This window comes from Salmo salar, chromosome 17 (genome assembly GCF_965601325.2).
Source record: "Salmo salar chromosome 17, fSalSal1, whole genome shotgun sequence".
NCBI lineage: Eukaryota > Metazoa > Chordata > Actinopteri > Salmoniformes > Salmonidae > Salmo > Salmo salar.
The window spans coordinates 50,326,553-50,354,106 of NC_138307.1; the positions used below are offsets into that span (position 1 = coordinate 50,326,553).

At 44.1% G+C, this 27,554-nt stretch overlaps 1 protein-coding gene across 4 annotated transcripts in view; it reads right to left on the minus strand.

Annotated features, from left to right (window-relative positions):
- Positions 1 to 22,804, minus strand: part of LOC106576052 (transcription factor EC) — a 57,865-nt gene extending 35,061 nt beyond the window's left edge. For all 4 annotated transcript variants that reach the window (XM_045699703.2, XM_014152889.3, XM_014152888.3 and 1 more), the window contains exons 1-2: positions 22,721 to 22,804; positions 11,722 to 12,015 (exon numbers count right to left, since the gene is read on the minus strand). In XM_045699703.2, the coding sequence (XP_045555659.1) occupies positions 11,722 to 11,988 (267 nt within the window). In that variant the 5' untranslated portion in view covers positions 11,989 to 12,015; positions 22,721 to 22,804. The remainder of the gene's footprint in view (positions 1 to 11,721; positions 12,016 to 22,720) is intronic.
- Between the last annotated feature and the right edge of the window lie 4,750 nt (positions 22,805 to 27,554).

Consider the following 27,554-nt stretch of genomic DNA (forward strand, 5'->3'; position numbering starts at 1 on the left):
GATTCCATGTAAATAAAAGAAACAAAGGACATGTTATCCCAGTGATGAAGGCCATGGCGGAGGAGAGGGGGCCGTCATCTGTTAAGCAACCCGTGTCAATGTGGTTGGACGGCAACTTATTGTCTGTTGGGCCACTTTATCTCTCCCTCCGTCTGAAATCATGAATACGGAGATGTCGTGTCCTTGTCTGGAGATGATGGGTGAGGAAAATAAAGTGTTCATGGACGATTCTATAGATAGATAATGTACTTTTATTTATATGTATAAAATATTCAGGACAGCAAGATACTCCACAGTAGAGCACCAATGGAATTAGTGTGAGGATTTGAATTAGCTCAGTAATTGCTGTTGTTTTTTGCCTGTAAGCTCTGTAAACACTTAGGGGACTTAAGGGATTGTTCTAAGTAGACTTTAGAAAAGGAGAGTTGTGAATTTTACAGCTCTATATTGGGCCAGTCTTCTGTGCTTAGTGAAATTTCACATTCTTTTTAACCTATTATACTATTTCAGGATGTGGTTGAATCAGCCTTTTTTTATACCTTTATTTAACGAGGCAAGTCAGTTAAGAACAAATTCTTATTTACAATGACAGCCTAACCCAGCCAAACCCGGACGACGCTGCATCAATTGTGCACCGCCCTATGGGACACCCAATCACAGGCAGATGTGATACAGCCTGGTTTCAAACCAGGGACTATAGTGACACCCCTTGCACTGAGATGCAGTGCCTTAGAACACTGCGCCACTCGGGAGCCCAATTATTGAGGGATTTTAAAATTGAATTTAGTTGCGTAGAATTTAAATATGCATATATAAGATATTGCATATCTCATACTGCATATCTCATCATGAATTGTATTTTAGTTTTTTATTTCAGTTTATTGCATCTCTGAAACCAAATTGAGATTTGTATTTATTTTCGACGTGTGGCTGTGGTCTTTCTATGGCAGCTAGTCCTCTAAATGCTCCCTTAGTTGTCTAGTGATGGAAATCCCAGATCTAGGGAAAGGGGATACCTAGTCAGTTGTACAACTGAATGCATTCAACCAAAATGTGTCTTCCACATTTAACCCAAACCCCTCTGAATCAGAGAGGTGCAGGAGGCTGCTTTAATTCACATCATCGGCGCCCGGGGAGCAGTTATTGTGGGGGTTAACTGCCTTGCTCAACGGCAGATTTTTCCACCTTGCCGGGGCGAGGATTTAAACCAGCGACCTTTCGGTTACTGGCCCAACGCTCTTAACCACCAGGCTACCTGCCACCAGCCTGTCTGCCTAGGGAGACTAATAGTTGTCTGTCATGAACAGACAGACGTGTCTCTAGTCTCACCCCTACTGTGTTCATGGTGGTCTAGTTAATGTGACTGTGTATCACTGCGAGCCTGGTCTCCATGGTTGTCCTCTGCAAAGGTAGTCACTGCTAGCCTGGTCTCCATGGTTGTCTTCTTCAAAGGTAGTCACTGCTAGCCTGGTCTCCATGGTTGTCTTCTTCAAAGGTAGTCACTGCTAGCCTGGTCTCCATGGTTGTCTTCTTCAAAGGTAGTCACTGCTAGCCTGGTTTCCATGGTTGTCTTCTTCAAAGGTAGTCACTGCTAGCCTGGTCTCCATGGTTGTCTTCTTCAAAGGTAGTCACTGCTAGCCTGGTTTCCATGGTTGTCTTCTTCAAAGGTAGTCACTGCTAGCCTGGTTTCCATGGTTGTCCTCTTCAAAGGGAGTCACTGCTAGCCTGGTCTCCATGGTTGTCCTCTGCAAAGGTAGTCACTGCTAGCCTGGTCTCCATGGTTGTCTTCTTCAAAGGTAGTCACTGCTAGCCTGGTCTCCATGGTTGTCTTCTTCAAAGGGAGTCACTGCTAGCCTGGTCTCCATGGTTGTCTTCTTCAAAGGGAGTCACTGCTAGCCTGGTCTCCATGGTTGTCTTCTTCAAAGGTAGTCACTGCTAGCCTGGTTTCCATGGTTGTCTTCTTCAAAGGTAGTCACTGCTAGCCTGGTCTCCATGGTTGTCTTCTTCAAAGGTAGTCACTGCTAGCCTGGTTTCCATGGTTGTCTTCTTCAAAGGTAGTCACTGCTAGCCTGGTTTCCATGGTTGTCCTCTTCAAAGGGAGTCACTGCTAGCCTGGTCTCCATGGTTGTCCTCTGCAAAGGTAGTCACTGCTAGCCTGGTCTCCATGGTTGTCTTCTTCAAAGGTAGTCACTGCTAGCCTGGTCTCCATGGTTGTCTTCTTCAAAGGGAGTCACTGCTAGCCTGGTCTCCATGGTTGTCTTCTTCAAAGGGAGTCACTGCTAGCCTGGTCTCCATGGTTGTCTTCTTCAAAGGTGGTCACTGCTAGCCTGGTCTCCATGGTTATCTTCTTCAAAGGTAGTCACTGCTAGCCTGGTCTCCATGGTTGTCTTCTTCAAAGGTAGTCACTGCTAGCCTGGTCTCCATGGTTGTCTTCTTCAAATGTAGTCACTGCTAGCCTGGTCTCCATGGCTGTCCTCTTCAAAGGTAGTCACTACTAGCCTGGTTTCCATGGTTGTCCTCTTCAAGGGGAGTCACTGCTAGCCTGGTTTCCATGGTTGTCCTCTGCAAAGGTAGTCACTGCTAGCCTGGTTTCCATGGTTGTCCTCTTCAAAGGGAGTCACTGCTAGCCTGGTCTCCATGGTTGTCTTCTTCAAAGGGAGTCACTGCTAGCCTGGTTTCCATGGTTGTCCTCTTCAAAGGGAGTCACTGCTAGCCTGGTCTCCATGGTTGTCTTCTTCAAAGGTAGTCACTGCTAGCCTGGTTTCCATGGTTGTCCTCTTCAAAGGTAGTCACTGCTAGCCTGGTTTCCATGGTTGTCCTCTTCAAAGGGAGTCACTGCTAGCCTGGTCTCCATGGTTGTCCTCTACAAAGGGAGTCACTGCTAGCCTGGTTTCCATGGTTGTCTTCTTCAAAGGGAGTCACTGCTAGCCTGGTTTCCATGGTTGTCCTCTTCAAAGGGAGTCACTGCTAGCCTGGTTTCCATGGTTGTCTTCTTCAAAGGGAGTCACTGCTAGCCTGGTTTCCATGGTTGTCTTCTTCAAAGGGAGTCACTGCTAGCCTGGTTTCCATGGTTGTCCTCTTCAAAGGGAGTCACTGCTAGCCTGGTTTCCATGGTTGTCTTCTTCAAAGGGAGTCACTACTAGCCTGGTTTCCATGGCTGTGCTCTTCAAAGGTAGTCACTGCTAGCCTGGTCTCCATGGCTGTGCTCTTCAAAGGGAGTACATGCAGCCCAGCACCCCTGGCTAAGACTGGTCTCAGACGGGTCCCTTTCCCCTCTCCAAAGGTTAGTTCCTGACGCCACTGGTAAAAGGTGTCCCGGTTTGGCCTAACTTGGTTGCGGGAGAAGGGACATGGGGATGAAGGGATGAGGGGGCTAAGTTACATCAAATTAGGACAGGGCACAGTGGGTCTGTCTGAAGGAGTTGCTTCTTCTCTCGCATCTCATCCTCTTTAGATAGGAGCAGGTAATAGGTGACTAGGAAGGACAAGATAAGATCACACTAGGGTCTTTCATGAGGCCGCTGATGCATTTGACCTGGTGGTGTTAACAAATCGACATCACAAACGATTAGGAATAATTTGTCTGCTTTGCCGTTTAGAACGTAGGGAAATTATGAGATGTTAAGGGCTTTGCTGAAGCAATTCCTATTTCTCTAAAATATGATCAGCATGAAATGGACTCCAGGTTCATATTGTCCATGAACATGACACAAATAATAGAGCATTTACCCCTTGTGTGGTCCCTTTGATGAGCACAGTGGGATAAGGATCAATCCAATAATCAGACCGGAACGTCACCGTCCACAAACCTCCCCACACCAACCACAAACATCCCCCACCTCAAACCCCTCGCTAATACCATAACCACCTAAACCCACCACCACCACACCCTCCCACCACTGAGTCCTGATCCCCCTCTCAGCACCTCTAGCCTCCAGAGACCCCGGCCTCACCCCTCTCTCATTATAAAACAGATCCCAAATCAGCGGGTGGGGGGGGGGGGGCAGATCTCCTCAGGCCTTACTAGCCACTGCTCACCGCTCACTGCTCCAGCCACACACCACTGGACTAACTGGTTGCTTATTCTATTTCATGCATTGTACCATTGTAGCTTTTCTTTTGAATCCTATTAGAGGCTGAACTTGGTTTAACTGAAAAAGACTGACGACTTCACTCAATTAGCTGTAATAGGATTAACCGCTGGTATGGGCCGGGAGGTTTAAATAGGAATGGAATTTTGGCAGACACCTGCTACATGCACTGCATTCATCTCATAACGTCTAGTATGTGGGGGCCGCTTGTTTAATGGGGGCCAGTGAGGCCAGTGTTCCAGTGTGCAGTAGGCCCTGTGTGTATGTGAATGTTGGGGCAGGGATCTGAGAGTTGGCACACACACAGAAGGCCGTCCCTGTCCTGTCCCAAGCCCCAGTCTAGGCCTGTGAGGCTGCCAAGAACCCACAATGAGGGGGGAGGGGTGCCTCAGAACTGGGACTCTGTGTGTGTGTGTGTGTGTGTGTGTGTGTGTGTGTGTGTGTGTGTGTGTGTGTGTGTGTGTGTGTGTGTGTGTGTGTGTGTGTGCATCCATTTGATATATGGGAAGGACCTTTTATTTAAAAAGAAAAGGTGGGACACCTGAAAATGGTCTGACATACGGGACTGTCCTGGGATGACGTTGAATTATTATTATTATTAACTTTTATTTTGACAGGGAGTCAACGCTGAGACCAAGGTCTCTTCTCCAGATGGGCCCTTTATAGCACCACAATACACATCAAAATACAATAAACACATGTTAATAAACATAACAATACACAAAAAGCAAAACACAATCATAGAAACAGACACGTTCTTCAGTCAAAAGGTGACTCTATTTCCCCCATGTCGTAAAACACAACATTTAAATGCTGTTATGAATCACATTTGAAAATTGCCAAATGTCAAACAAGATCCTTACTTTAATGTATTTAATGAGTTTTAATGCTGGAATGAATTCATGTTTATATGTAATTAAAAAAAAAAAAGTATATTTCCTTCTTTTAACCATCTTGGGAGGAAAGTACAGTATGAGATACAGTGGGGGGGAAAAAGTATTTGATCCCCTGCTGATTTTGTATGTTTGCCCAATGACAAAGAAATTATCAGTCTATAATTTTAATGGTAGGTTTATTTGAACAGTGAGAGACAGAATAACAACAAAAATATAGAGAAAAACGCATGTCAAAAATTTTATAAATTGATTTGCATTTTAATGAGGGAAATAAGTATTTGACCCCCTCTCAATCAGAGAGATTTCTGGCTCCCAGGTGTCTTTTATACAGGTAACGAGCTGAGATTATGAGCACACTCTTAAAGGGAGTGCTCCTAACCGCAGCTTGTTACCTGTAAAAAAGACACCTGTCCACAGAAGCAATCAATCAATCAGATTCCAAACTCTCCACCATGGCCAAGACCAAAGAGCTCTCCAAGGATGTCAGGGACAAGATTGTAGACCTACACAAGGCTGGAATGGGCTACAAGACCATCGCCAAGCAGCTTGGTGAGAAGGTGACAACATTTGGTGCGATTATTCGCAAATGGAAGAAACACAAAAGAACTGTCAATATCCCTCGGCCTGGGGCTCCATGCAAGATCTCACCTCGTGGAGTTGCAATGATCATGAGAACGATGAGGAATCAGCCCAGAACTACACGGGAGGATCTTGTCAATGATCTCAAGGCAGCTGGGACCATAGTCACCAAGAAAACAATTGGTAACACACTACGCCGTGAAGGACTGAAATCCTGCAGCTCCCGCAAGGTCCCCCTGCTCAAGAATACATATACATGCCCGTCTGAAGTTTGCCAATGAACATCTGAATGATTCAGAGGACAACTGGTGAAAGTGTTGTGGTCAGATGAGACCAAAAGCTCTTTGGCATCAACTCAACTTGCCGTGTTTGGAGGAGGAGGAATGCTGCCGATGACCCCAAGAAAACCATCTCCACCGTCAAACATGGAGGTGGAAACATTATGCTTTGGGGGTGTTTTTCTGCTAAGGGGACAGGACAACTTCACCGCATCATTTTACGGGGCCATGTACTGTCAAATCTTGGGTGAGAACCTCCTTCCCTCAGCCAGGGCATTGAAAATGGGTCGTGGATGGGTATTTCAACATGACAATGACTCAAAACACACGGCCAAGGCAACAAAGGAGTGGCTCAAGAAGAAGCACATTAAGGTCCTGGAGTGGCCTAGCCAGTCTCCAGACCTTAATCCCATAGAAAATCTGTGGAGGGAGCTGAAGGTTCGAGTTGCCAAACGTCAGCCTCGAAACCTTAATGACTTGGAGAAGATCTGCAAAGAGGAGTGGGACAAATTCCCTCCTGAGATGTGCGCAAATCTGGTGGCCAACTACAAGAAACGTCTGACCTCTGTGATTGCCAACAAGGGTTTTGCCACCAAGTACTAAGTCATGTTTTGCAGAGGGGTCAAATATTTATTTCCCTCATTAAAATGCTAATCATTTAATAACATTTTTGACATGCGTTTTTCTGGAGTTTTTTGTTGTTATTCTGTCTCTCACTGTTCAAATAAACCTACCATTAAAATTATAGACTGATCATTTCTTTGTAAGTGGGCAAACGTACAAAATCAGCAGGGGATCAAATACTTTTTTCCCCCACTATATACAGTACCAGTCAAAAGTTTGGACACACCTACTCATTCCAGGGTTTTTCTTTATTTTTACTATTTTCTACATTGTAGAATAATAGTGAAGACATCACAACTATGAAGTAACACATATGGGATCATGTAGTAACCAAAAAAGTGTTAAACAAATCTAAATATATTTTATATTTCAGATTCTTCACAGTAGCCACCTTGATGAGCACTTGTTGGCTGCTTTTCCTTCAATATGCGGTCCAACTCATCCCAAACCATCTCAATTGGGTTGAGGTTGAGTGATTGTGGAGGCCAGGTCATCTGATGCAGCACTCCAAAATAGTAAAAATAAAGAAAAACCCTTGAATGGGTAGGTGTGTCCAAGTGTTTGACTGGTGCTGTATGTATTGACCTATCATGACTGTGATGATTTGCGAGGTCATGAACTGTTCGGGAGGCTTTGCATCTCAGACAAGGACCTTATTTAGTCTCTTCAATACAGTCTGGTTGGCATCCTCGCTGGTGTTAATATCTTATTTCCTCCCAGCTATATTACATCTATTCATTTTCATATTTGTTTCCATCTCTGATACACAGCAAGAAGAACACAGCAGCTAGCCATTAGATACAGTTCAACTGAGGCCATCTTTATCTGGCTAAATGTAGTTAGTGATAAATGTACTATCCCAGGGCTGTCTCGAGCAGGGTGAATGAGATACTGTAATTACACTATTAAACCACTAAACTAACCAATCTTATAGTCTTGTCATGGTAAATACACCTAGATGCACATTCAATGGGGGTTAACCCGCACAGGGCAAAGAGCTAAAGTGTTCAATTAGATGTACAGTTAAGTGATCATGCCAGAGAAGCCGGTGTTTGGAGGATATATTGGCACGGGTGTTGTTCGTCTCGAGCCACATACAACAAAGTACATTACATATATTTTTGTTTTCCCTTTATTCACTTCGACGGATTGGATCAGAATCATGTGCGCCAGGGGAGTCCACATCTGCTCGACATTGTTTCTCCATATGGTAGATGAACTGTTTCCCTTACACTGTATTCTGGCCAGAGACAAGAAACCTAAAAAAGCTGAGTAGCCTAGGTATAGTTCAAAGATGCTACCGTACTGTATAGTAATTTCAACTGGCCCTCAGGTCTCCCAGGCAGGCTCAGAGTGAAAACACACTTTGTGAGGTCTACACTATAAAAGCCTTTCTGTTGAACCACAGAGCCCCTGGTTTTATTTCACTAGGCAAGTCAGTTAAGAATAAATTTCTATTTACAACGGTGGCCTACACCGGCCAAACCCAGACGACGCTGGACAAATTGTACGCCGTCCTATGAGACTCCCAATCACGGCCGGCTGTGATACAGCCTGGATTCAAACCAGGGTGTCTGTAGTGACACCTCAAGCACTGAGATGCAGTGCCTTAGACCGCTGTGCCACTCGGGAGCACACTAGTTGTGTGGCTTTAATACCCTACCTCTGGCTCTGTCTCTGGATTCATCCCAGCAGAGATGGGGTCTGGACTGGAGTGTGTAGATACATAGATAGAGTCCCTCATACTGACTGACTGCAGGCCCAGTGGGCCACAGCACGACACCCCCAGGCACTTCGCCAGCCCAGATGGGTGGTCTGGCCCAATCACTGCCTGAATCCCTAGCTATTCCTCCTAACTACACCTTCCCCCTTTCCTACACCCAGCCCCTCAGTGGGGTCTATAGGGCTGTCAGCTTTGGGCCCCCCACCAACCCCTCCACCTCCACCTGCACTGAGACAGTCACAATCAGGCATCATCAGGCTAACAGCAGGGGCTGCTTGTACATACACACTCTGGATTGTCATCCATCCATCCCTCCATGCCCCCGGCAACCATAGGGGATACCCTGCTTCTGAGAGGATAGGCCCTCTTGCTATCTCTTACACACACACACAGGCAAACACATGTGTGAGTACAAACACAAATGAATACACAGGTGTATACACACACACTCTTTATCATTCTCACACACACACACACACACACACACACACACACACACACACACACACACACACACACACACACACACACACACACACACACACACACACACACACACACACACACACACACACACACACACACACACGTGAGGCCCTAGCTCCCCTGAACCAGACACACTTTAACACATGAAAGGCCTCCTGCAGACCAGAGAAAACAGAATTGCTGCTTTGAAGTTTCCCTGACTTCTCCCCAACACCGGCTGCAAGTCTGATTCATTTCTTGCTTTGGGTAACCTGTCTGGGCCAACTGCAACTGAGATGGGAGTTATTGTATTTCAGTGACAATAGCCCAAATATCCCCAAACTGGGAAATATAAACTCTCAGTTGCATAGCTAGAAGCCAGGGGAAGAGAGAGAGAGGGGAAAAAATGACTCTAAAGAAACTGGATTTACGCCATAGCGTTAGCACAACCAAAATAAACACAGACAAGCACACACATGTTAACCCTGGAAGCTATAATTCCAGTGACATGTCTTGGCTCAGTGGTCCATCAGCACTTTGTGAGGAGGACTTAATCTCACGGACAATACCGGCCAAATCCTGTGGGACAGAATTCCAGAGAAATGACCCTTGAAACACAAAGAGCCTTTTTGGGTGGTTCCTGGCTCAAATGTGCGGACATCGGCATTCGTTTTTAATCACATCATGAGATTAACTATCAATGGCAGAGCAGAGACAGCCAAAACGCATGGACAGACACACACACACACACAGCCAAGCCTCACACAACACACTCATCCACTGCTTTCCTCTCAAAGGTTTGTTTGATATGGTGTGTCTAATCTAATCAAAATACAGATTCCACCACCACCACCGGGCCAGGGACAGTAACAACACTGCCCTTGAACAGAGATAGGTGCCTCACCTCAATTGCCTACTATACCCAGCCATATGAGCTACAGAATGTGACAGGATCATCAACAATGAGCATCATTCACCTTGTTGATTTATGAATTGGTGTGCCTTTTTTGATACAGTTAAATAAAGGTTAAATAAAATTTAAAATTAAAAACACCACAGCCATACTTTACAACAGATCGCAACTGGTCGATCTCCAAGGCATTCCTATTCGATCGCCAAACATTCTGGAAAAAACCCAACGAAAAATGTACTTTTTTTATTTTGAATTCGTTTTGCTGTTGGCTGGTAGGTGCACTCGATTCAGCTGCCCTGCGCGCCTGGTAGGAGAAGTGTTCCCATTTTGAACCATTTCATGTGTCAGAAGGTACCATGTTGGCAGTAACGAAGCAGGCATAAAGAAAAGCTACAGTAAAGTTGATACTGTGAGATTTCTAAAAGTTTAAAACCATGACTAGAGAGAGACTGTCAACGAATACCGCAAAGAGCTTTTGTATTTATGACTGAGTTCATGTTTAAGTTCTTACTCAGCACTGTCAAAACTTTGTATTCAACACTTTTATATGCCACAACAAGCACTGTAATGAATGAGTAGGAAAGTGTATCGGTAGATTTGCGTTGTTATTATTAGCGGCTTGGCTCTTTTTTGATAGCGAAGAATTGGTGTCCCTTTTTTGGTCAGTGTCAATGAAAGAAAGGGAGAGTGGAGAAACGTTGAGAGATGGACCATCACATGCTGACCAGACCGCTCGCGCGTATGTTGATATTGTCTACCTACACCGGACTTGATCGGTACACGCAGCTTGAAATATCAAAACGAACTCTGAACCAACTATGTTAATTTGGGGACAGGTTGAAAAGCATTAAACATATATGGCAATTTAGCTAGCTAGCTTGCTGTTGCTAACTCATTTGTCCTGGGATATAAACATTGGGTTGTTATTTTACCTGAAATGCACAAGTCCTCTACTCCAACAATTAATTCACAGATAAAAGGGTCAACTGTGTTTGTTTCTAGTAATCTCTTCTCCTTCAGGCTTCTTTTTCTTTGGACTTTATATGGTGGTTGGCAACCAACTTTAAGGTGCATTACCACTACTAACTGAACTGGAGTGTGGAACTCAGTTAATCTTTCAATCACCCACATGGGTATGTGCTCCTAAAACCAATGAGGAGATTACACGTGGGTATATGCACCTAAAATCCAATGAGGAGATGGGAAAGGCGGGACTTGCAGCGCATCTAGTGTCACAAATAGGATTCCCGAGTGGGCTCCCAAGGGGCGCAGCGGTCTAAGGCACTGCATCTCAGTGCTAGAGGTGTCACCACAGACACCCTGGTTGAAATCCAGGCTGTATCACAACAGGCCGTGATTGGGAGTCCCATAGGGCGGTGCACAATTGTCCCAGCGTCGTCCGGGTTTGGCTGGTGTAGGCCGTCATTGTAAATAAGATTTTGTACTTAACTGACTTGCCTAGTTAAATAAAGGTTAAATTAAAAAAAACATTTGAACCAAGTTGTATTTTAGTGCCTGGCTACGCAGATGCCCGTGAGCAGTGTGGGGGGGGGCAACGATTGAATAACATGTATGTGTACATTTATTTTGCAATTCGAGCGGTGTGGTCAGCATGTCAGTCTGCTGCTCTTTCCCTCGGCTGAGACTGACCATCAGATGCAGGCACCATCTGCCCAGTAAAATACAAATGTAAAGCTAATTATTTAAATGTATGCTCACTCAGCTGTGCCTCAGAGGTAATACAACAACTGATCAATCTATTACCGGTGTGATCATATAGCCTACCTCAAATTTTGAAATATGATTGTAAGAAATGTCCCGAACAACAATGCATTGGCAGGGCAATTGAACCAAACCCAGTATACAGGGATAATGTCGTGGTCTTATAGCCTACTGCACAAACCTCATTGCTACAGAACTGTTTTTAATTAGTTAATGTTGCTTGTGTTTTTTAAGCCATGTTAGAAAAAAAAATCTGAGCGATAGATCCCGGCTTGCATTTTGACTCAGAAAGTGATCTTGACTCAAAAATAGTTTGGTGACCAATGCTTTACAATGTACAGTAGATGTATCTATCAATCACATAGGCTGCACATAAGGAAAGAGTTGTTTATCTCCCATGTGAGAAATTAAACAAGAAGGTTGTTCATACCTTCCATGTGTTGTGTGGTTGATGCCAGGCTGGAGGCTGCTGCTCTGTGTAGTAGGCCCCCAGGTATGGGTATGGAGGGCGGGCAGGCCGGGTTGGACAGGCAGGGTGAGGAGGGTAGGGGTAGGGCCGGTGCTGCTGTGGCCAGGTATGGGGGTGGGGATGTGGTCCTGGGGGGCCCAAGTATTCCTGCTTCACCCCCTCAGGCTGTCCCCTTAGTTGACCCCTCACCAGCTGCACCACAGGCAGGTCAGTCTGGGAATCGAACATGGCTCTCCTCTCCACGGATGGTCTTGTCTGGGTCAAAGAGAAACAGAACAGACAAGGGCCTATACAGTCATTAAGCCACTCTGTAATGTTTGGCTCGTTGAGCTAACAATCTATTGTCTGACTGACTGATCGTTAAGATGGCTGTCATAGACAGTAATGTTACGACTCCCCACAATAACCCTTCATAAAACATACTACTATACTGTAGGTGCCCACTAACTCTAACCACATGAGATTCCTATTAAAATTAAAGGATTTTCCAAAGGAACTCCCTCTGAAACCTTTGGTCTGATGACAGCAGCCTGTTGAACAGTTTATTCTTGGAATGGATGGGAGACCAGATATTGCTGGAAGTGGTGTTGGTGGGCCAGTGGGAGGCACGCATTCTAAAATAATATCCCAAGTGATTTAGGGTGCTGTCTTTCTGATTGGATGTTAAATAGGTGTCCTGATTCTCTGTGGTACCCTAAAGATTCCATGGAACTTATTGTAAGAGTAGGGGTGTCAACCCCAGTTTCCTGGCTGAATTCCCAATATGGCCACCTTATCATCCCCAGCTTCCAAATGGCTCATTCATGTATCTGTTCCCCAGGTTGTTGCTGTAAATGTCACGGGTGTCGCAGGGTTTAGACCAAGACACAGCAGGAAAATGTATACTCATATTCTTTTATTAAATGGACAAAGAAGGAAAACGTATACAAAACCACGACGACAAAGAACATGCCGGCACGGCACAAAGCTATACACAGCAACAATCTCCCACAAAATCCCATGACAAAAACACTCCTGTATATAGGACCTTCAATCAGAGGCAACGATAGACAGCTGCCTCCAATTGAAGGCCCCAATCCCCATTACCAAAACATAGAAATACAAACACCTAGACAGAACATAGAAAAACTAACATAGAACAATAACCAAAACCCTGGACTAATAAATCAAATACCCCTCTACCTAAATACATAGCCCGAACCATATAAACCAAATACCCCCTCTACATGAACACATACAGAAACACACCCTGAACCACATAAAACAAATACCCCCTGCCACGTCCTGACCAAACTACAATAACAAATAACCCCTATTACTGGTCAGGACGTGACAGTAAATGTGTTCTCAGTCACCTTACCTGGGAAAATAAGGGTTATAAAAAAAAGTACCCAGCAAACATTGGCATGATGTGGGGCTAAAATATTGGCCTCACAAAGGCTTCCCACATTAGGCCGATCCACCTTTGCTCGTTGGCCCCAAGGGCAGCTTGAAATAAGCCCACCCTTTTGGATCGGCTGCCCTATACATTGTATCAGAACGATAAAGTTGTTACTATTATATATATATATATATATATATATATATATATATATATATATAACTCAGCAAAAAAAGAAACGTTCTCTCACTGTCAACTGCATTTATTTTCAGCAAACTTAATTAACGTGTAAATATTTGTATGAACATAACAAGATTAAACAACTGAGACATTAACTGAACAAGTTCCACAGACATGTGACTAACAGAAATTGAATAATGTGACTAAGGCACGTTCACGCAGATGAGTAGGGACCCTGGGCATCTTTCTTTTGGTGTTTTTCAGAGTCAGTAGAAAGGCTTCTTTAGTGTCCTAGGTTTTCATAACTGTGACTTTAATTGCTGTTAGTGTCTTAACAACCGTTCCACAGGTGCATGTTCATTAATTGTTAATGGTTCATTGAACAAGCATGGGAAACAGTGTTTAAACCTTTTACAATGAAGATCTGTGAAGTTATTTGGATTTTTACAAATTATCTTTGAAAGACAGGGTCCTGAAACATATATATTTAAACCAGAGAAGTTTTTGTCACATGCACTTACCAAAGTCTTTTCACAGACTTCGTCATTGGCATTGTACAACAGAAAAGTTCAACTGGAACGGCTTTCTCAGTAATGGTTGCACAAAAATAACTTGTGAACTTAGAGCTACTGTGTTGGGTTGGTGTAGGCTAGCCCGTATTGGGCTGGTGTAGGCTAGACTGTGTTGGGTTGGTGTAGGCTAGCCCGTATTGGGCTGGTGTAGGCTAGACTGTGTTGGGTTGGTGTAGGCTAGACTGTGTTGGGCTGGTGTAGGATAGACTGTGTTGGGTTGGTGTAGGCTAGCCCGTATTGGGCTGGTGTAGGCTAGACTGTGTTGGGTTGGTGTAGGCTAGACTGTGTTGGGTTGGTGTAGGCTAGACTGTGTTGGGTTGGTGTAGGCTAGCCCGTATTGGGCTGGTGTAGGCTAGACTGTGTTGGGTTGGTGTAGGCTAGCCCGTATTGGGCTGGTGTGGGCTAGCCCGTATTGGGCTGGTGTAGGCTAGACTGTGTTGGGTTGGTGTAGGCTAGACTGTGTTGGGTTGGTGTAGGCTAGACTGTGTTGGGTTGGTGTAGGCTAGCCCGTATTGGGCTGGTGTAGGCTAGCCCGTATTGGGCTGGTGTAGGCTAGACTGTGTTGGGTTGGTGTAGGCTAGACTGTGTTGGGTTGGTGTAGGCTAGCCCGTATTGGGCTGGTGTAGGCTAGCCCGTATTGGGCTGGTGTAGGCTAGACTGTGTTGGGTTGGTGTAGGCTAGCCCGTATTGGGCTGGTGTAGGCTAGACTGTGTTGGGTTGGTGTAGGCTAGACTGTGTTGGGCTGGTGTAGGATAGACTGTGTTGGGCTGGTGTAGGCTAGACTGTGTTGGGCTGGTAGGCTAGCCCGTATTGGGCTGGTGTAGGCTAGACTGTGTTGGGTTGGTGTAGGCTAGACTGTGTTGGGTTGGTGTAGGCTAGCCCGTATTGGGCTGGTGTAGGCTAGCCCGTATTGGGCTGGTGTAGGCTAGACTGTGTTGGGTTGGTGTAGGCTAGCCCGTATTGGGCTGGTGTGGGCTAGCCCGTATTGGGCTGGTGTGGGCTAGCCCGTGTTGGGCTGGTAGGCTAGCCCGTGTTGGGCAGGTGTGGGCTTGGTGTGGGCTAGCCCATGTTGGGCCGGTGTGGGCTTGGTGTGGGATTTGTGTGGGCTAGCCCCTGCCCACCTTGCCCACCAAATACCCACATGGGACCAATGGGGTCATGTATGCTGGGTAATGTCCTTGTCTCTTCTAGTAGGAGATAATGAGTGTCACTGTAGTAATAGGGAGCATCATGTTCTGTAGAAACCATTGAAATTACCGCGGCATACTGCATTCAGTTGATACATAAACCAAATCAAGCTGGGCAATTGAATTGGGAAAACAAGTCTGCCAATAAACCAATGTAAATGACCTAAGTGACATATTGGGGTGAATCCATCCAAATCATGCTTCAGCAGAGTGTGGCCTGTCCTTAAACAGTGGGACACATTTAAATGCCATGGTTAACTTGATGTTGTATAGTCCCACAGAGAGATTGTACCTCAATAAGTCAATTTGGGGCCTTTCTCAGTAGTCTATTTTACACATGCGTCAAAGAATTGTCCGCAATCACTGATACAAGTTGACACTTTTCATCCTCCTTGTGCTTTTGTGCAGATATGGAGTCGGGCAACTTCTGCCTACAGTGTGAATCACCTGTGGCACAAAAGAGGACCCCTCAGCCAGCATTGGCTGCCCTGGACCATGCCTGTCTGAATGTCCGTGTGTCATCCCCATGTGTTATCCATTAGAGATCAGTTAGTGGAGAGACGGCCCCACACACTCAGAGACAGCTTTGAGAAATAAACAGAGCAGAGACTAGAAGGGAAGGGGCCTCTAATAGGGAGGTAAGGAGAGGTGGCAGTGAGGTGGAAGGGAAGGAGAAGTGTGTCGGCCCTAAGCAATGGCCCTTCTCCTCTTCATCCCTTCACATGGAGAGGTAATTAGCAAGGTTCTGGCTGCCTCTCTTTCCCTCTCTCCTCTTCTCTTTTTCTCCCCCTCTCTCCCTCCCTAACCTCTCTCTCCCTATCCCTCTCTCTGTGCATAACGCAAACACTATGTAATTGCCCCTTCTTTTTTCTGTCGCCAGCATTGCAGAACACTGGTGCTAGATAATTGCTCATTCTATGTCAGACAAAGGACAAATGTGTTGGATGAAGTTGGGTGACGGGAAAAATATATGGTGTCCACATATCTGCATTCCACGGGTGATGCCTGTTTTAGCCTGCCCATTTTGAACAATTGGCCTTGTTTGCACTTGACTTGGGTCTGTGTCAGCAATTGTTTATGTGTAGATCCCTCTATTAGGTAGAGGACATTCTGCCCTCTCAGACAAGGAGTCCATTTTGCCAGTGGTAATATACTAATGGGCATTTGTGGGCAAGGTAATGTCACTAAACCAGGCTTTTGTTGCCAGTTGCACCCACTACACGATTTATACTTGTCTAAACAGTTGACACCTATGTTAGGGGTGGATAGTGTTGACTTGAAAAATAAGGATGTGACTATATATGACCACTAAAATGATTTATATAAGCATATATACTGAACAAAAATATAAAAGCAACATGTAAAGTGTTGGTCCAATGTTTCATGAGCTAAAATAAAAGATCCCAGAAATGTTCCACACACACAAAAAGCTTCTTTCTCTCAAATGTTGTGCACACATTTGTTTACATCCCTGTTAGTGAGTATTCCTCCTTTGCCAACATAATCCATCCACCTGACAGGTGTGGCATATCAACAAACTGATTAAACAGCATGATCCTTTTACAGGTGTATCTTGTGCTGGGGACAATAAAATAATGTGCAGTTTTGTCACACAATACACTGGCACAGACGTCTCAAATTTTGACGGAGCGTTCAATTGGCATGCTGACTGCAGGAATGTTCACCAGAGCGTTTGTCAGAGAGTCTACCATAAGCTGGCTCCAACATCATGTTAGAGAATTTGTAACCACGCCAGCCCAGGACCTCCATATCTGGCTTTTTTACCTGTGGGATTGTCTGAGACCAGCCAACCAGACAGCTGATGAAACTGAGGGGTATTTCTATCTGTAATAAAGCCCTTTTGTGGGGGAAATCTCATTCTGATTGGCTGGCCCCAAGTGGGTGGGCCTATGCCCTCCCTGCCCTCCTTTGCCCACCCATCGCCCCTGCCCAGTCATGTGAATTCCATAGATTAGGGACAAATGATTTTATTTCAATTGACTGATTCCCTTATATGAACTATAACTCAGTAAAATCTTTGAAATTGTTGCATGTTGCGTTTTATATTTTTGTTCAGGATATTTCAATGAGATGGACCTCGTACTACATGCATATTCCATATAAAATAGATTCAGAAAATGATTTTCACAGTCTGCTGTAAAATCAAGTTTGAAAATGATTGCGTCACAAGATGACAAAACATGACATGTTAGGAAGCTTAAAAGCTGTGAATCCCCTTGTATTGTGTTCTCTCTTGCAACTTATTGATCACAGCATGGTATGATCACTTAATTCTCCATCAATGTGTCAATCAGATCCCAGTTACATCTTCCTGATTCAACGGGCCACCAGGCTATTTAGTCGGGGACTTTCGAGGGCAACATGCAAATGTTATTCTGTCTCGCTCCTTTTAAAACAGACAGCTGTTGTCATTGTCCCTCTGCCCCTCCTCTGCCCAACTCACACACACACACAAATGTTTGTTTGACTAGCCTTGTGGGGAACCAAACAATTGATTCCCATTCAAAATCCTATTTTCCCTAACCCTAAACATAACCCTTAACATAACCTTAACCCCAAACCCCTAAGCATAACCATAACTCTAACTCTAAACCTAACCCCTAACCTTAACTCTAACTCTAAACCTAACCCCTAACCTTAACTCTAACTCTAAACCTAACCTCTAACACTAATTGTAACCCTAAACCTAACCCCTAAGCCTAAAATTGCCTTTTTCCTTGTGGGGACCAGCCACATTTTCCTTGTTTTACTATCCTTGTGAGGACTTCTGCTCCCCACAAGGATAGTGCACACACACACACACACACACACACACACACACACACACACGTCCTTCTCAGCCCCAGAGAGAGGAAGTCAGTGCATCGTTTCCTCAGGAGGATGTTATGTTCTGAGTGTCTGTGTCACAGTCTGACGAGCAAACCCCCCCTTCTCCCTCATACCCCATTTCACCCACTCCTCCACCCTCCACCTCATTAAAACCCTTCCCATAGACACCACCGCTCTGTGAGGCTCTCTGCTCTCGCATCACCTCCTATCCCCCACTGCCTCTATGTCTTCCTTTGGGCCTCAACCCTTTATTTTCATCAGGCAAGACATGAAGAGGAAAAAAAACATGTTTCTTCTCTCTTCCCTCTCTTGTCTTCAGTGGGCTGCTGGGGCTTTGTGGCTGAGCTTTCAAGTAGCAAGCACCTATTTATTTGCTCTTTTCACCGCTAATTCTCCATCATTGTCCCTCAACACCTCCCATGGAGCTGTGAACAAGGCAGCCATGAGAGACTGCTTTCTCTCCTTAGGATGTGATTCACTGAGCTGGGATAATGATGAGGCTACGGACACTGGAGAGATGCAGGCTCATTCACAGCACAGCACTGCTATTCTGTTCTGTACAGCCCAACAGTAAGCACTCTGCTACTCCACAATCACCATGTGTGTTATGTGTGCAAATGAACTCAGATTATTGGTCATAGTTATGAAATGACTTCTGGTCATCACTTGTTCTTTCAACTGCTGGGTAGATTAGGCCAACCAGTCCGTTTTGTGTTTCAAGACGCTACCTGACAATCTGGTCATTCTTTGGGCTTGTGGTTTGAGAAAGGAATGTTGACACACAGGCTATTTGTTTTGAGGTAGCAGACAGCTCGTGTCCCTCGTCAAGATATCCCACTTGTTGATTGAACTTGACACTGTTAAATACATTACTGGCAGGAACATCTCGTCACAAATTTGTGCCACCTGTGTTCAGTTATCAGACAGACAGACAGACAGACAGACATGTCTGCCTAGCGATTACAGCATTCCCCTACCCATGAGAGAGAAAATGACTTGTATCTGTCTGACTGTCTGCCTCACAAGTCAATCTGATCACTTGCATTACTTCAAAGACAAAAGCGCCCCAGCATAAGAGACAGTGGAGTGGTCTCAGAGGGGGGAGATAGATTCCTCGTCTCCATCCTCTATGTCAATCTATGTCATCTCTGGTTGGTCAGGTCTGGGCGGCAGCATATACATTCACTGAACTCAATGAGACCCCCCACTGGGGTAAGGTTAGCATGGTCTCCACTTGGAAGTGAACTGTTAGACCGTACAGTGATACAATGTGTACATTATTTGATCTATTTCTCTCTCGCTCACTCTCTCTCTACATCTTGGTCTCTGTATCTCGCTCTCTCTCTCTCACTTTCTCTCTGTCTGCATTTCTGTCTGTCTCTCTCTCCCTTCTGTCTATCTCCCTCCCTCTATCTCTCGCTTCAAGCCTTCTGTCAGCATTTTAGATTAGTGTCTGTGGAGCAGTGAAGTGTCCACTCTTTTCCCCTCTATAGCAAAGTGAGTGCCTGAAGGGCTCTCCCATCACCAGACATGGCACTTGATAGAAGAGTAGTGTCATCTCAAACTAAAGTCATCCTTTTCTTAATGAGGCAATGTCATTTAGTCCAGTATCATTAACATTAGTATAATATCTGAACTGTGTTATATCTGAAATACTGAACACTAAGATGGTAGTGGTCCAAGATGCTCAAGTTGTCTTCATGCTCAAGTTGTCTTTCCCCTATGATCCACAAGAGGGCAATGTATACACCATTTCCTATGCTTCAAGTGGTTCCCCTCTCTTGCCATTCTATACGAATGCATTGTTGAATCTCCACACCCAGTAACAAAAAGTATTATTATATGTTTACGTCCAGCTGGGTTAAATTATATTAAGAAATCCTATTATAGCCTAGCTATAACATGAATCATGAATGAACTTTGACTCATCCAGTAGCCTACTCCCACACAAATTACAACACGCTGACAGCACACCAACACTTTTCACATAGTGGACACACCACCCATAATGCACAGTATGCGTGCAGTGGGCACTGCAATCCTCTCTGTCCTCTAAACATTGTTTTTTGGATGTTTTTGCTAAGTCATAGCGACACATTCTGTAATGAGTCATGTGCCACTTTAAATACTCACACTGGGGCCCTCGCCCCCTCACCAGTGTGTGGTGCAAACTCATCCCGTCTAAACAGGTTGCCCATATAACATGATAAAATCAAATGTCCCATGATGATCGTGACAAATTACAGAAGTCCAAGAGATTTTTCGAAACATATTGAGAATAATATCTGGTGACCAAAACAAAAGAGGAAATCCCCAAAAGAGGGGGGTGTGGAAGGCTTTTCTTGCAATGTCATTGTGTACATTATAGAAGTTCACTGAAACAAAAAAACAATCACAGCACATGAGACATGGTGTTCACAGGGCAGAAGAACAAACCCAAACAACTGCAAGGCTGCATCAACACAACTATCTAAACTCAACAAAGGAGTTTTGACCCTGTCTTTCAAAGATAATTCATAAAAATCCAAATAACTTCACAGATCTTCATTGTAAAGGGTTTAAACACTGTTTCCCATGCTTGGTCAATGAACCATAAACAATTAATGATCATGCACCTGTGGAACGGTCGTGAAGACACTAACAGCTTACAGACGGTAGGCAATTAAGGTCACAGTTATGAAAACTTAGGACACTAAAGAGGCCTTTCTCCTGACTCTGAAAAACACCAAAAGACACCAGGGTCCCTGCTCATCTGTGTGAACTTGCCTTAGGCATGCTTCAAGGAGGCATGAGGACTGCAAATGTGGCCAGGGCAATAAATTGACTGTGAGACGCCTAAGACAGCGCTACAGGGAGACAGGACAGACAGCTGATCATCCTCGCAGTGGCAGACCACGTGTAACAACACCTGCACAGGATCAGTACATCCGAACATCACACCTGCGGGACAGGTACAGGATGGCAACAACAACTGCCCGAGTTACACCAGGAACGCACAATCCCTCCATCAGTGCTCAGACTGTCCGCAATAGGCTGAGAGAGGCTGGACTGAGGGCTTGTAGGCCTGTTGTAAGGCAGGTCCTCACCAGACATCACCAACAACAATTTTGCCTATGGGCACAAACCCTTCGTGGCTGGACCAGACAGGACTGGCAAAAAGTGCTCTTTACTGACGAGTCGTGGTTTTGTCTCACCAGGGGTGATGGTCGGACTCGCGTTTATCGTCCAAGGAATGAGCGTTACACCGAAGCCTGTACTCTGGAGCGGGATCGATTTGGAGGTGGAGGGTCCATCATGGTCTGGGGCGGTGTGTCACAGCATCATCGTACTGAGCTTGTTGTCATTGCAGGCAATCTCAACGATGTGCGTTACAGGGAAGACATCCTCCTCATGTGGTACCCTTCCTGCAGGCTCATCCTGACATGACCCTCCAGCATGACAATGCCACCAGCCATACTGCTCGTTCTGTGCGTGATTTCCTGCAAGACAGGAATGTCAGTGTTCTGCCATGGCCAGCAAAGAGCCTGGATCTCAATCCCATTGAGCACATCTGGGACCTGTTGGATCGGAGGGCTCGGAGGGCTAGGGCCATTCCCCCCAGAAATGTCCGGGAACTTGTAGGTGCCTTGGTGGAAGAGTGGGGTAACATCTCACAGCAAGTACTGGCAAATCTGGTGCAGTCCATGAGGAGGAGATGCACTGCAGTACTTAATGCAGCTGGTGGCCAAACCAGATACTGACTGTTACTTTTGATTTTCACCCCCCCTTTGTTCAGGGAAACATTTTTCCATTTCTGTTAGTCACATGTCTGTGGAACTTGTTCAGTTTATGTCTCAGTTGTTGAGTCTTATGTTCATACAAATATTTACACATGTTAAGTTGAAAATAAACACAGTTGACAGTGAGAGGACGTTTCTTTTTTAGCTGAGTTTACAATGAATACGCAAGGAGGAATTAAAAGTGAACTTCCAAAGCAATGCAGTATTTCATATTTGTATTTCTTTTCCTGATACTTCTCAATCACAAAACGAGAAGGTTTTTTCTTTGTTTTGAGAAAATCAAATTGCAGTAAACCTCAGAATTACTGCATACATTTTAATGAGGGCATATAAAGACTTAGAATGAAACTTATATTGGGGCAGCAGGTAGCCTAGTGGTTAGAGCATTGGGCCAATAACTGAAAGGTTGCTGGATCGAATCCCCAAACTGACAAGATAAAAATCTGTTGTTTGCCCCTGAACTGTTCCCCGGTAGGCTGTCATTGTAAATAAGAATTTGTTCTTAACTGGTTAAATAAAGAAAGCATATAGGGTTGATTTTAGTTCCCCAACATTGCATAGCCAATCAGAACCATCACTTAAAAATACACAACAAGTGTCAACAGTTTAAATGTTTCCTATGTTTGTAAAGAGCAATCCATCCTGAATAAGATACTTCCTGTTAAGCAGGATGTGGTTAGAGGAGAAGTTAGGGATGGATAGGACCAGAGTAGGTAGAATTTGTATCCAACCACTCATCTAGGATCAGATACTCCATCCCCCTTATGCTCAAGGGTAGCATCCTAGATCTGTGGTTTGATGTACTTCCTACTTCAAGCAACACAGACAAGTCTGCAGGGACAGAATTCCATCATCATCCAAAATCATGAAATTCAATTCAAATGAAAATCACACAGGCCTACTGCTACAAAACTTTGCTAGCTACAATTTATAAATCAGAAATATCTGTTTAGATAAATATGTGATTATTGGTTATTAGTAAGAAACCTGGCCCTATATGGAATAGCCTACCTGTGTTTGGAGTGGGTAGCAAGTCTGGAGGTAAAGTCAATTGAGTCTTGTAATTTTGTACTGAAACTTCAGCTTTAGATATCAGCCCTGGATGGGCAAGTGAAAGGGCCCTAGATATTTAACCAAACCCTGTTTCCTCTTTTTTGTCTATTGGAGCGGAGTGCAAAGGGAAGTTGTTACGTCAAATCCTTGGTTGGACATATCTTGGACAGAAATAATCACCCACAGATTTTGACAAGTCATCACGCTATGTATACTGTTGAATGTGTGCCACATCACTCACTCCATGGCGTCTTTTTCGAAGAGGGATGCATTGTTAGGACAGAGGAGTTTGAGCCGTTTGGAGCGCTGATCGAAAGTAGTGGAATTTCTGGTGAATTTTCTGTTTTTGATGTGTCATCTATTTCCTCAATGAGGGATGTTTGTGAAAATTCTTAACAGAATATTGTTTAGAGTAAACGGGGCTATTTGAAGTCCTGAAAGTCAGATACATTACCTACATTCATACTAAAACTAATTTATAGAGACAATTTGATATCATGAAAGAGAATTACTGACAGCAGTTAATTGACATTATTTTTTCATTTTGCACTTTATTTAGACAGTTGGAAACAGAGGGAGACAGGCAAGTAGGAGAACAGTAGGAAAGGTGGATTGTGGGAATTGAACCCCAGTTTACAGTGGGGTCTGGGGATTGATATATGTGTCTAGACACAAGTGTTGCTGCTAGACTCGCAGGCTCTGCACAGTTACTTGACTTTCAACTAAGTCTTGACTCCTCAATCCTCAATCATTCTTGAGACGGTCTATCCATGTCTGTCTGTCGAGTGCAGTTCCTCTTCTCATGAACAAAGAAGCACACAGGAGAACGTAATTGCCAACCTGTGTGGAACTCTGACACTCTGTTCCATCTGGTACAAAGGCAAAGCACTCTTCTATTCCACGTCTGTTGAGCCCATGTCTGACACACACAGTATAATCTACATAATTAGAAAGACGAACAGCCCATCAGAAGTGATTTGAGGGAAAAAGCCTCCAATTCCCTCTCAAAATATGTACTATATTGATGATGTTTATTCACACCAGTTAGGGCTGACGAGAGAGAGACATGGATGGGCACTTGTTTTGATGAAAAAGAAGCATCTTCAGATTATTCACAGGGAACAAACAATATTGAACCCAGAAAATCAAGGCGTCAGAGAAGCACTTCATTACTCTGCTTTCTCCCTGCAGTATTCTGTCTGAGAGGATGAACTAAGTGGTTAATCAAGCTGAAGCCTCTGCCTTGTTTGAGGGGCCAGGAGTGGCCAGGAGAGGCCCGTGGCTATGGATGCTCCACGGACCGTACACAAAACATACACATGCAGAACGCACACACACCGCATTACAAACACACAGGGAGGGAGTGGGCAGACGATGGAAGCAGACACTCAGAGGCTCGTGTCTGCCTCAGTGCCCAGCAGAGGTGAAGGGGCAGCAGGCGTCCCACTGGACAGAGGAGCTATTTTGCGTGATGGTGAGGTGGATAGTGCAGACTACTTGTTGCATGTCTTTATATGACCTCTCTCCTCTTCTTTCTGAGAACTCAAGTATCATCATCAAGGTCTTGATTGTCCAGACAGAATTCCATCAAACGCTCAAAGAAAGAGACATGTTTATATTTAATGAACCATTGACTTTCTACAATGTTTCTGTTTCTATGTTTCTACATTGTTATGTGTTTTCCCGCAAATAACTTTTCTCAGAAGATGATAATCCACTGCTTTAATTTGATTCACATTGATCAGACCCAATTCAATAATAACTGCTTTGTTAGTGTTCATTGTCTATTAACCCAGTTGAGATTGCTAATATTCCTGGTATTTCCTGTGAAGATTTATACTAAAAGCATGTAGATGATTTGATTTTGATTTGATTTTGATTTGATGAAAAGCATTTTCCATTGATTCCAGTAGAGATTTTTAATAAAAGCCGGATGACAATATCTCCTATGTTGTGTTTAGTCCGTAGACAGAATGTATGGTATGTGGTTGAACTCAGCAGGATCTGACACTCAGTATTACCTCTGTGTGGACAGGGATGATCCAGTGCACCCTGGCAGAAAGAGAGTCGGAGAGAGAGAGGAGGCCCGGCGAGCCGAGCACAGAGATACTGTTTGATCTCCCCAGGACAGGTCAGGACTCAAAGGTTTAGTGTGTGATCTCTGGTAGGGAGCAGGGAGAAGAAGGGAAACATGGCCACCAGCCCACAGAGTCCCCATTATAACCATACACATCAGGGAGGCCGGACTTGGAGATCAGTAGATCACTAGCAGCATCGGAAAGGAATACTCGGTCAATAGTGTGTGTTGGTCAATAGCCTGTGTGTGTGTGCATGTGTGTTCTCTGTCCATATTTCTCTTTGTCTATATATGCTTGCCTGTACTTTATCATAGGTAATAGTAGGTATATTGTATTTCATATCAAGCATATAGCCATATCTTGACATGGATGAGACAGTGACAGTATATATATATATGTATTTAATGAATGACTTAAACATGAACTTTAGATGGAAGGTGATGAATATTCCATCTTAAATTCAAATTCTTCAGAGTGTTCAGACAACTCACTACAGTGTTGAACTTCTTGTCCAAAAGTTTCCTATAGACAGTCAGATCAAAATTAACTAATCTCTCTTATCTTCAAATCTGATCAACTTCTTGTCCTTGATTCTGATCAATGCATTGACTCTGTTCTCCAGGAGCCGTATCATCTCAGCCTAGTCAAGTTACACAAAAGATAAACGTTAAAAAATGAAAATGTTCCACCTTTTTAGATGGCAATTGTATGTGGCTTCATGTCTGGCTTACCTGTGCCTCTTTGATCATGCCAGAGCATGGAGATGGGGTGGCTGGGCGTTTGATTCCAGGGGTACTTTGACAGCTCACAGGCTGGCAAAAGGCTGTCGGATGTCTGCAGGCAGATCAGAGGAGACGGGGTGGAAATCAGAAGTCCAGCTGGGAGAAGATCAGAAGAGACACAAACTTCAGCGAGAGCCATTGTGAGATACACAGACAGTGGCTCTGATAACTTTTCTGTTTCTTGTTTCTTTTCTTATTTTTCTTTTTTCTTTCAGTACGTCCTTTTCAGAATTTTGAATGGCTCATTTAAAGGTCTGTGAGGTTTTGTCTGACTGACAAAAGTGTTTTTTTTCTTCTTTTGGTTGCCTTTTGGGGTTTGGCTTATTCTTCATGGTGGTGAATAACTATTCGATACGTACAGTAGGCTCCACACATTCACATTGCACGTGTTTCAAGACAGATTTTTAGAAAAATAAGGATTACCCCCTTTTTTTAAATTTTTGCCTAAAATGACATATCCAAATCTAACTGCCTGTAGCTCAGGCCCTGAAGCAAGGATATGCATATTCTTGGTGCCATTTGAAAGGAAACACTTTGAAGGTCATGGAAATGTGAAAGGAATGTAGTAGAATATAACACAATAGATTTGGTAAAAGATAATACAAAGAAAAAAAACGTTATTTTGCATTTTCTTCTTTGATATGCAAGAGAAAAGCCATAATGTATTATTCCAGCCCGGGTGCAATTTAGATTTGGCATCAGTGAATGTGCAAAGTTTTGACTGATCCAAAGAACCATTGCATTTCTGTTGAAAATGTTGTATCAAGATTGCCCAAATGTGCCTAATTTGTTTATTATTAACTTTTTATCTTCAAAATTGTGCACTCTCCTCAAACAATAGCATGGTATTCTTTCACTGTAATAGCAACTGTAAATTGGACAGTGCAGTTCCATTAACAAGAATTCAAGCTTTCTGCCAATATCAGACATGTCTATGTCCTGGGTAATGTTCTTGTTACTTATAACCTCATGCTAATTGCATTAAACCTACATTAGCTCAACCGTCCCGTGGAAAGGACACCAATCCCGAAGAAGATATTATTAATGAGATTAACCTGGTTAAGGGCTGGAGTCAATCCATATCACGGAAGTTCCGTGTTATAGCTTGATTAAAATGTAAAGACAACGTTTTCACGTTCGCGGAGACTGCATTCAAGGTAAACGCTGCATACGTTGGCTCAATCAAAAATTACCTTTACATTTTTACACGGATCTTTCGCGATACTTCCGCATTACGGATTGAATCCAGCCCTTACCAAAGGGTAAGTAAATACAAAATCTTATGGTATACTGTGTTTCTTGAATTTTTAACCAGGTTCAAATTCAAGATACTGCATAGGAAGTTATCAAATTACACTGAACAAAAATATAAACGCAACAAGCAACAATTTCAAAGATTTTACTGAGTTACAGTTCATATAAGGAAATCAGTCAATTTAAATAAATTAATTAGGCCCTAGTCTATGGATTTCATGACTGGGAATACAGATATGCATCTGCTGGCAACACATCTCCTTCTCATAGAGTTGATCAGGTTGTTGATTGTGGCCTGTAGAATGTTGTCCCACTCCTCTTCAATGGCCGTGCAAAGTTGTTGGATATTGGCAGGAACTGGAACACGCTGTCATACACATCGAACCACAGCATCCCAAACATGATCAATGGGTGACATGTCTGGTGAGTATGCAGGCCATGGAAGAACTGGTACATTTTCAGCTTTCAGGAATAGTGTACAGATCCTTGCGACATCAGGCCGTGCATTATCATGCTGAAACATGAGGTGATTGCGACGAATGATTGGCACGACAGTGGGCCTCAGGATTTCATCACGGTATCTCTGTGCATTCAAATTGCCATCCACAAAATGCAATTGTGTTCATTGTCCGGAGCTTATGCCTGCCCATACCAGAACCCCACCACCACCATGGGGCA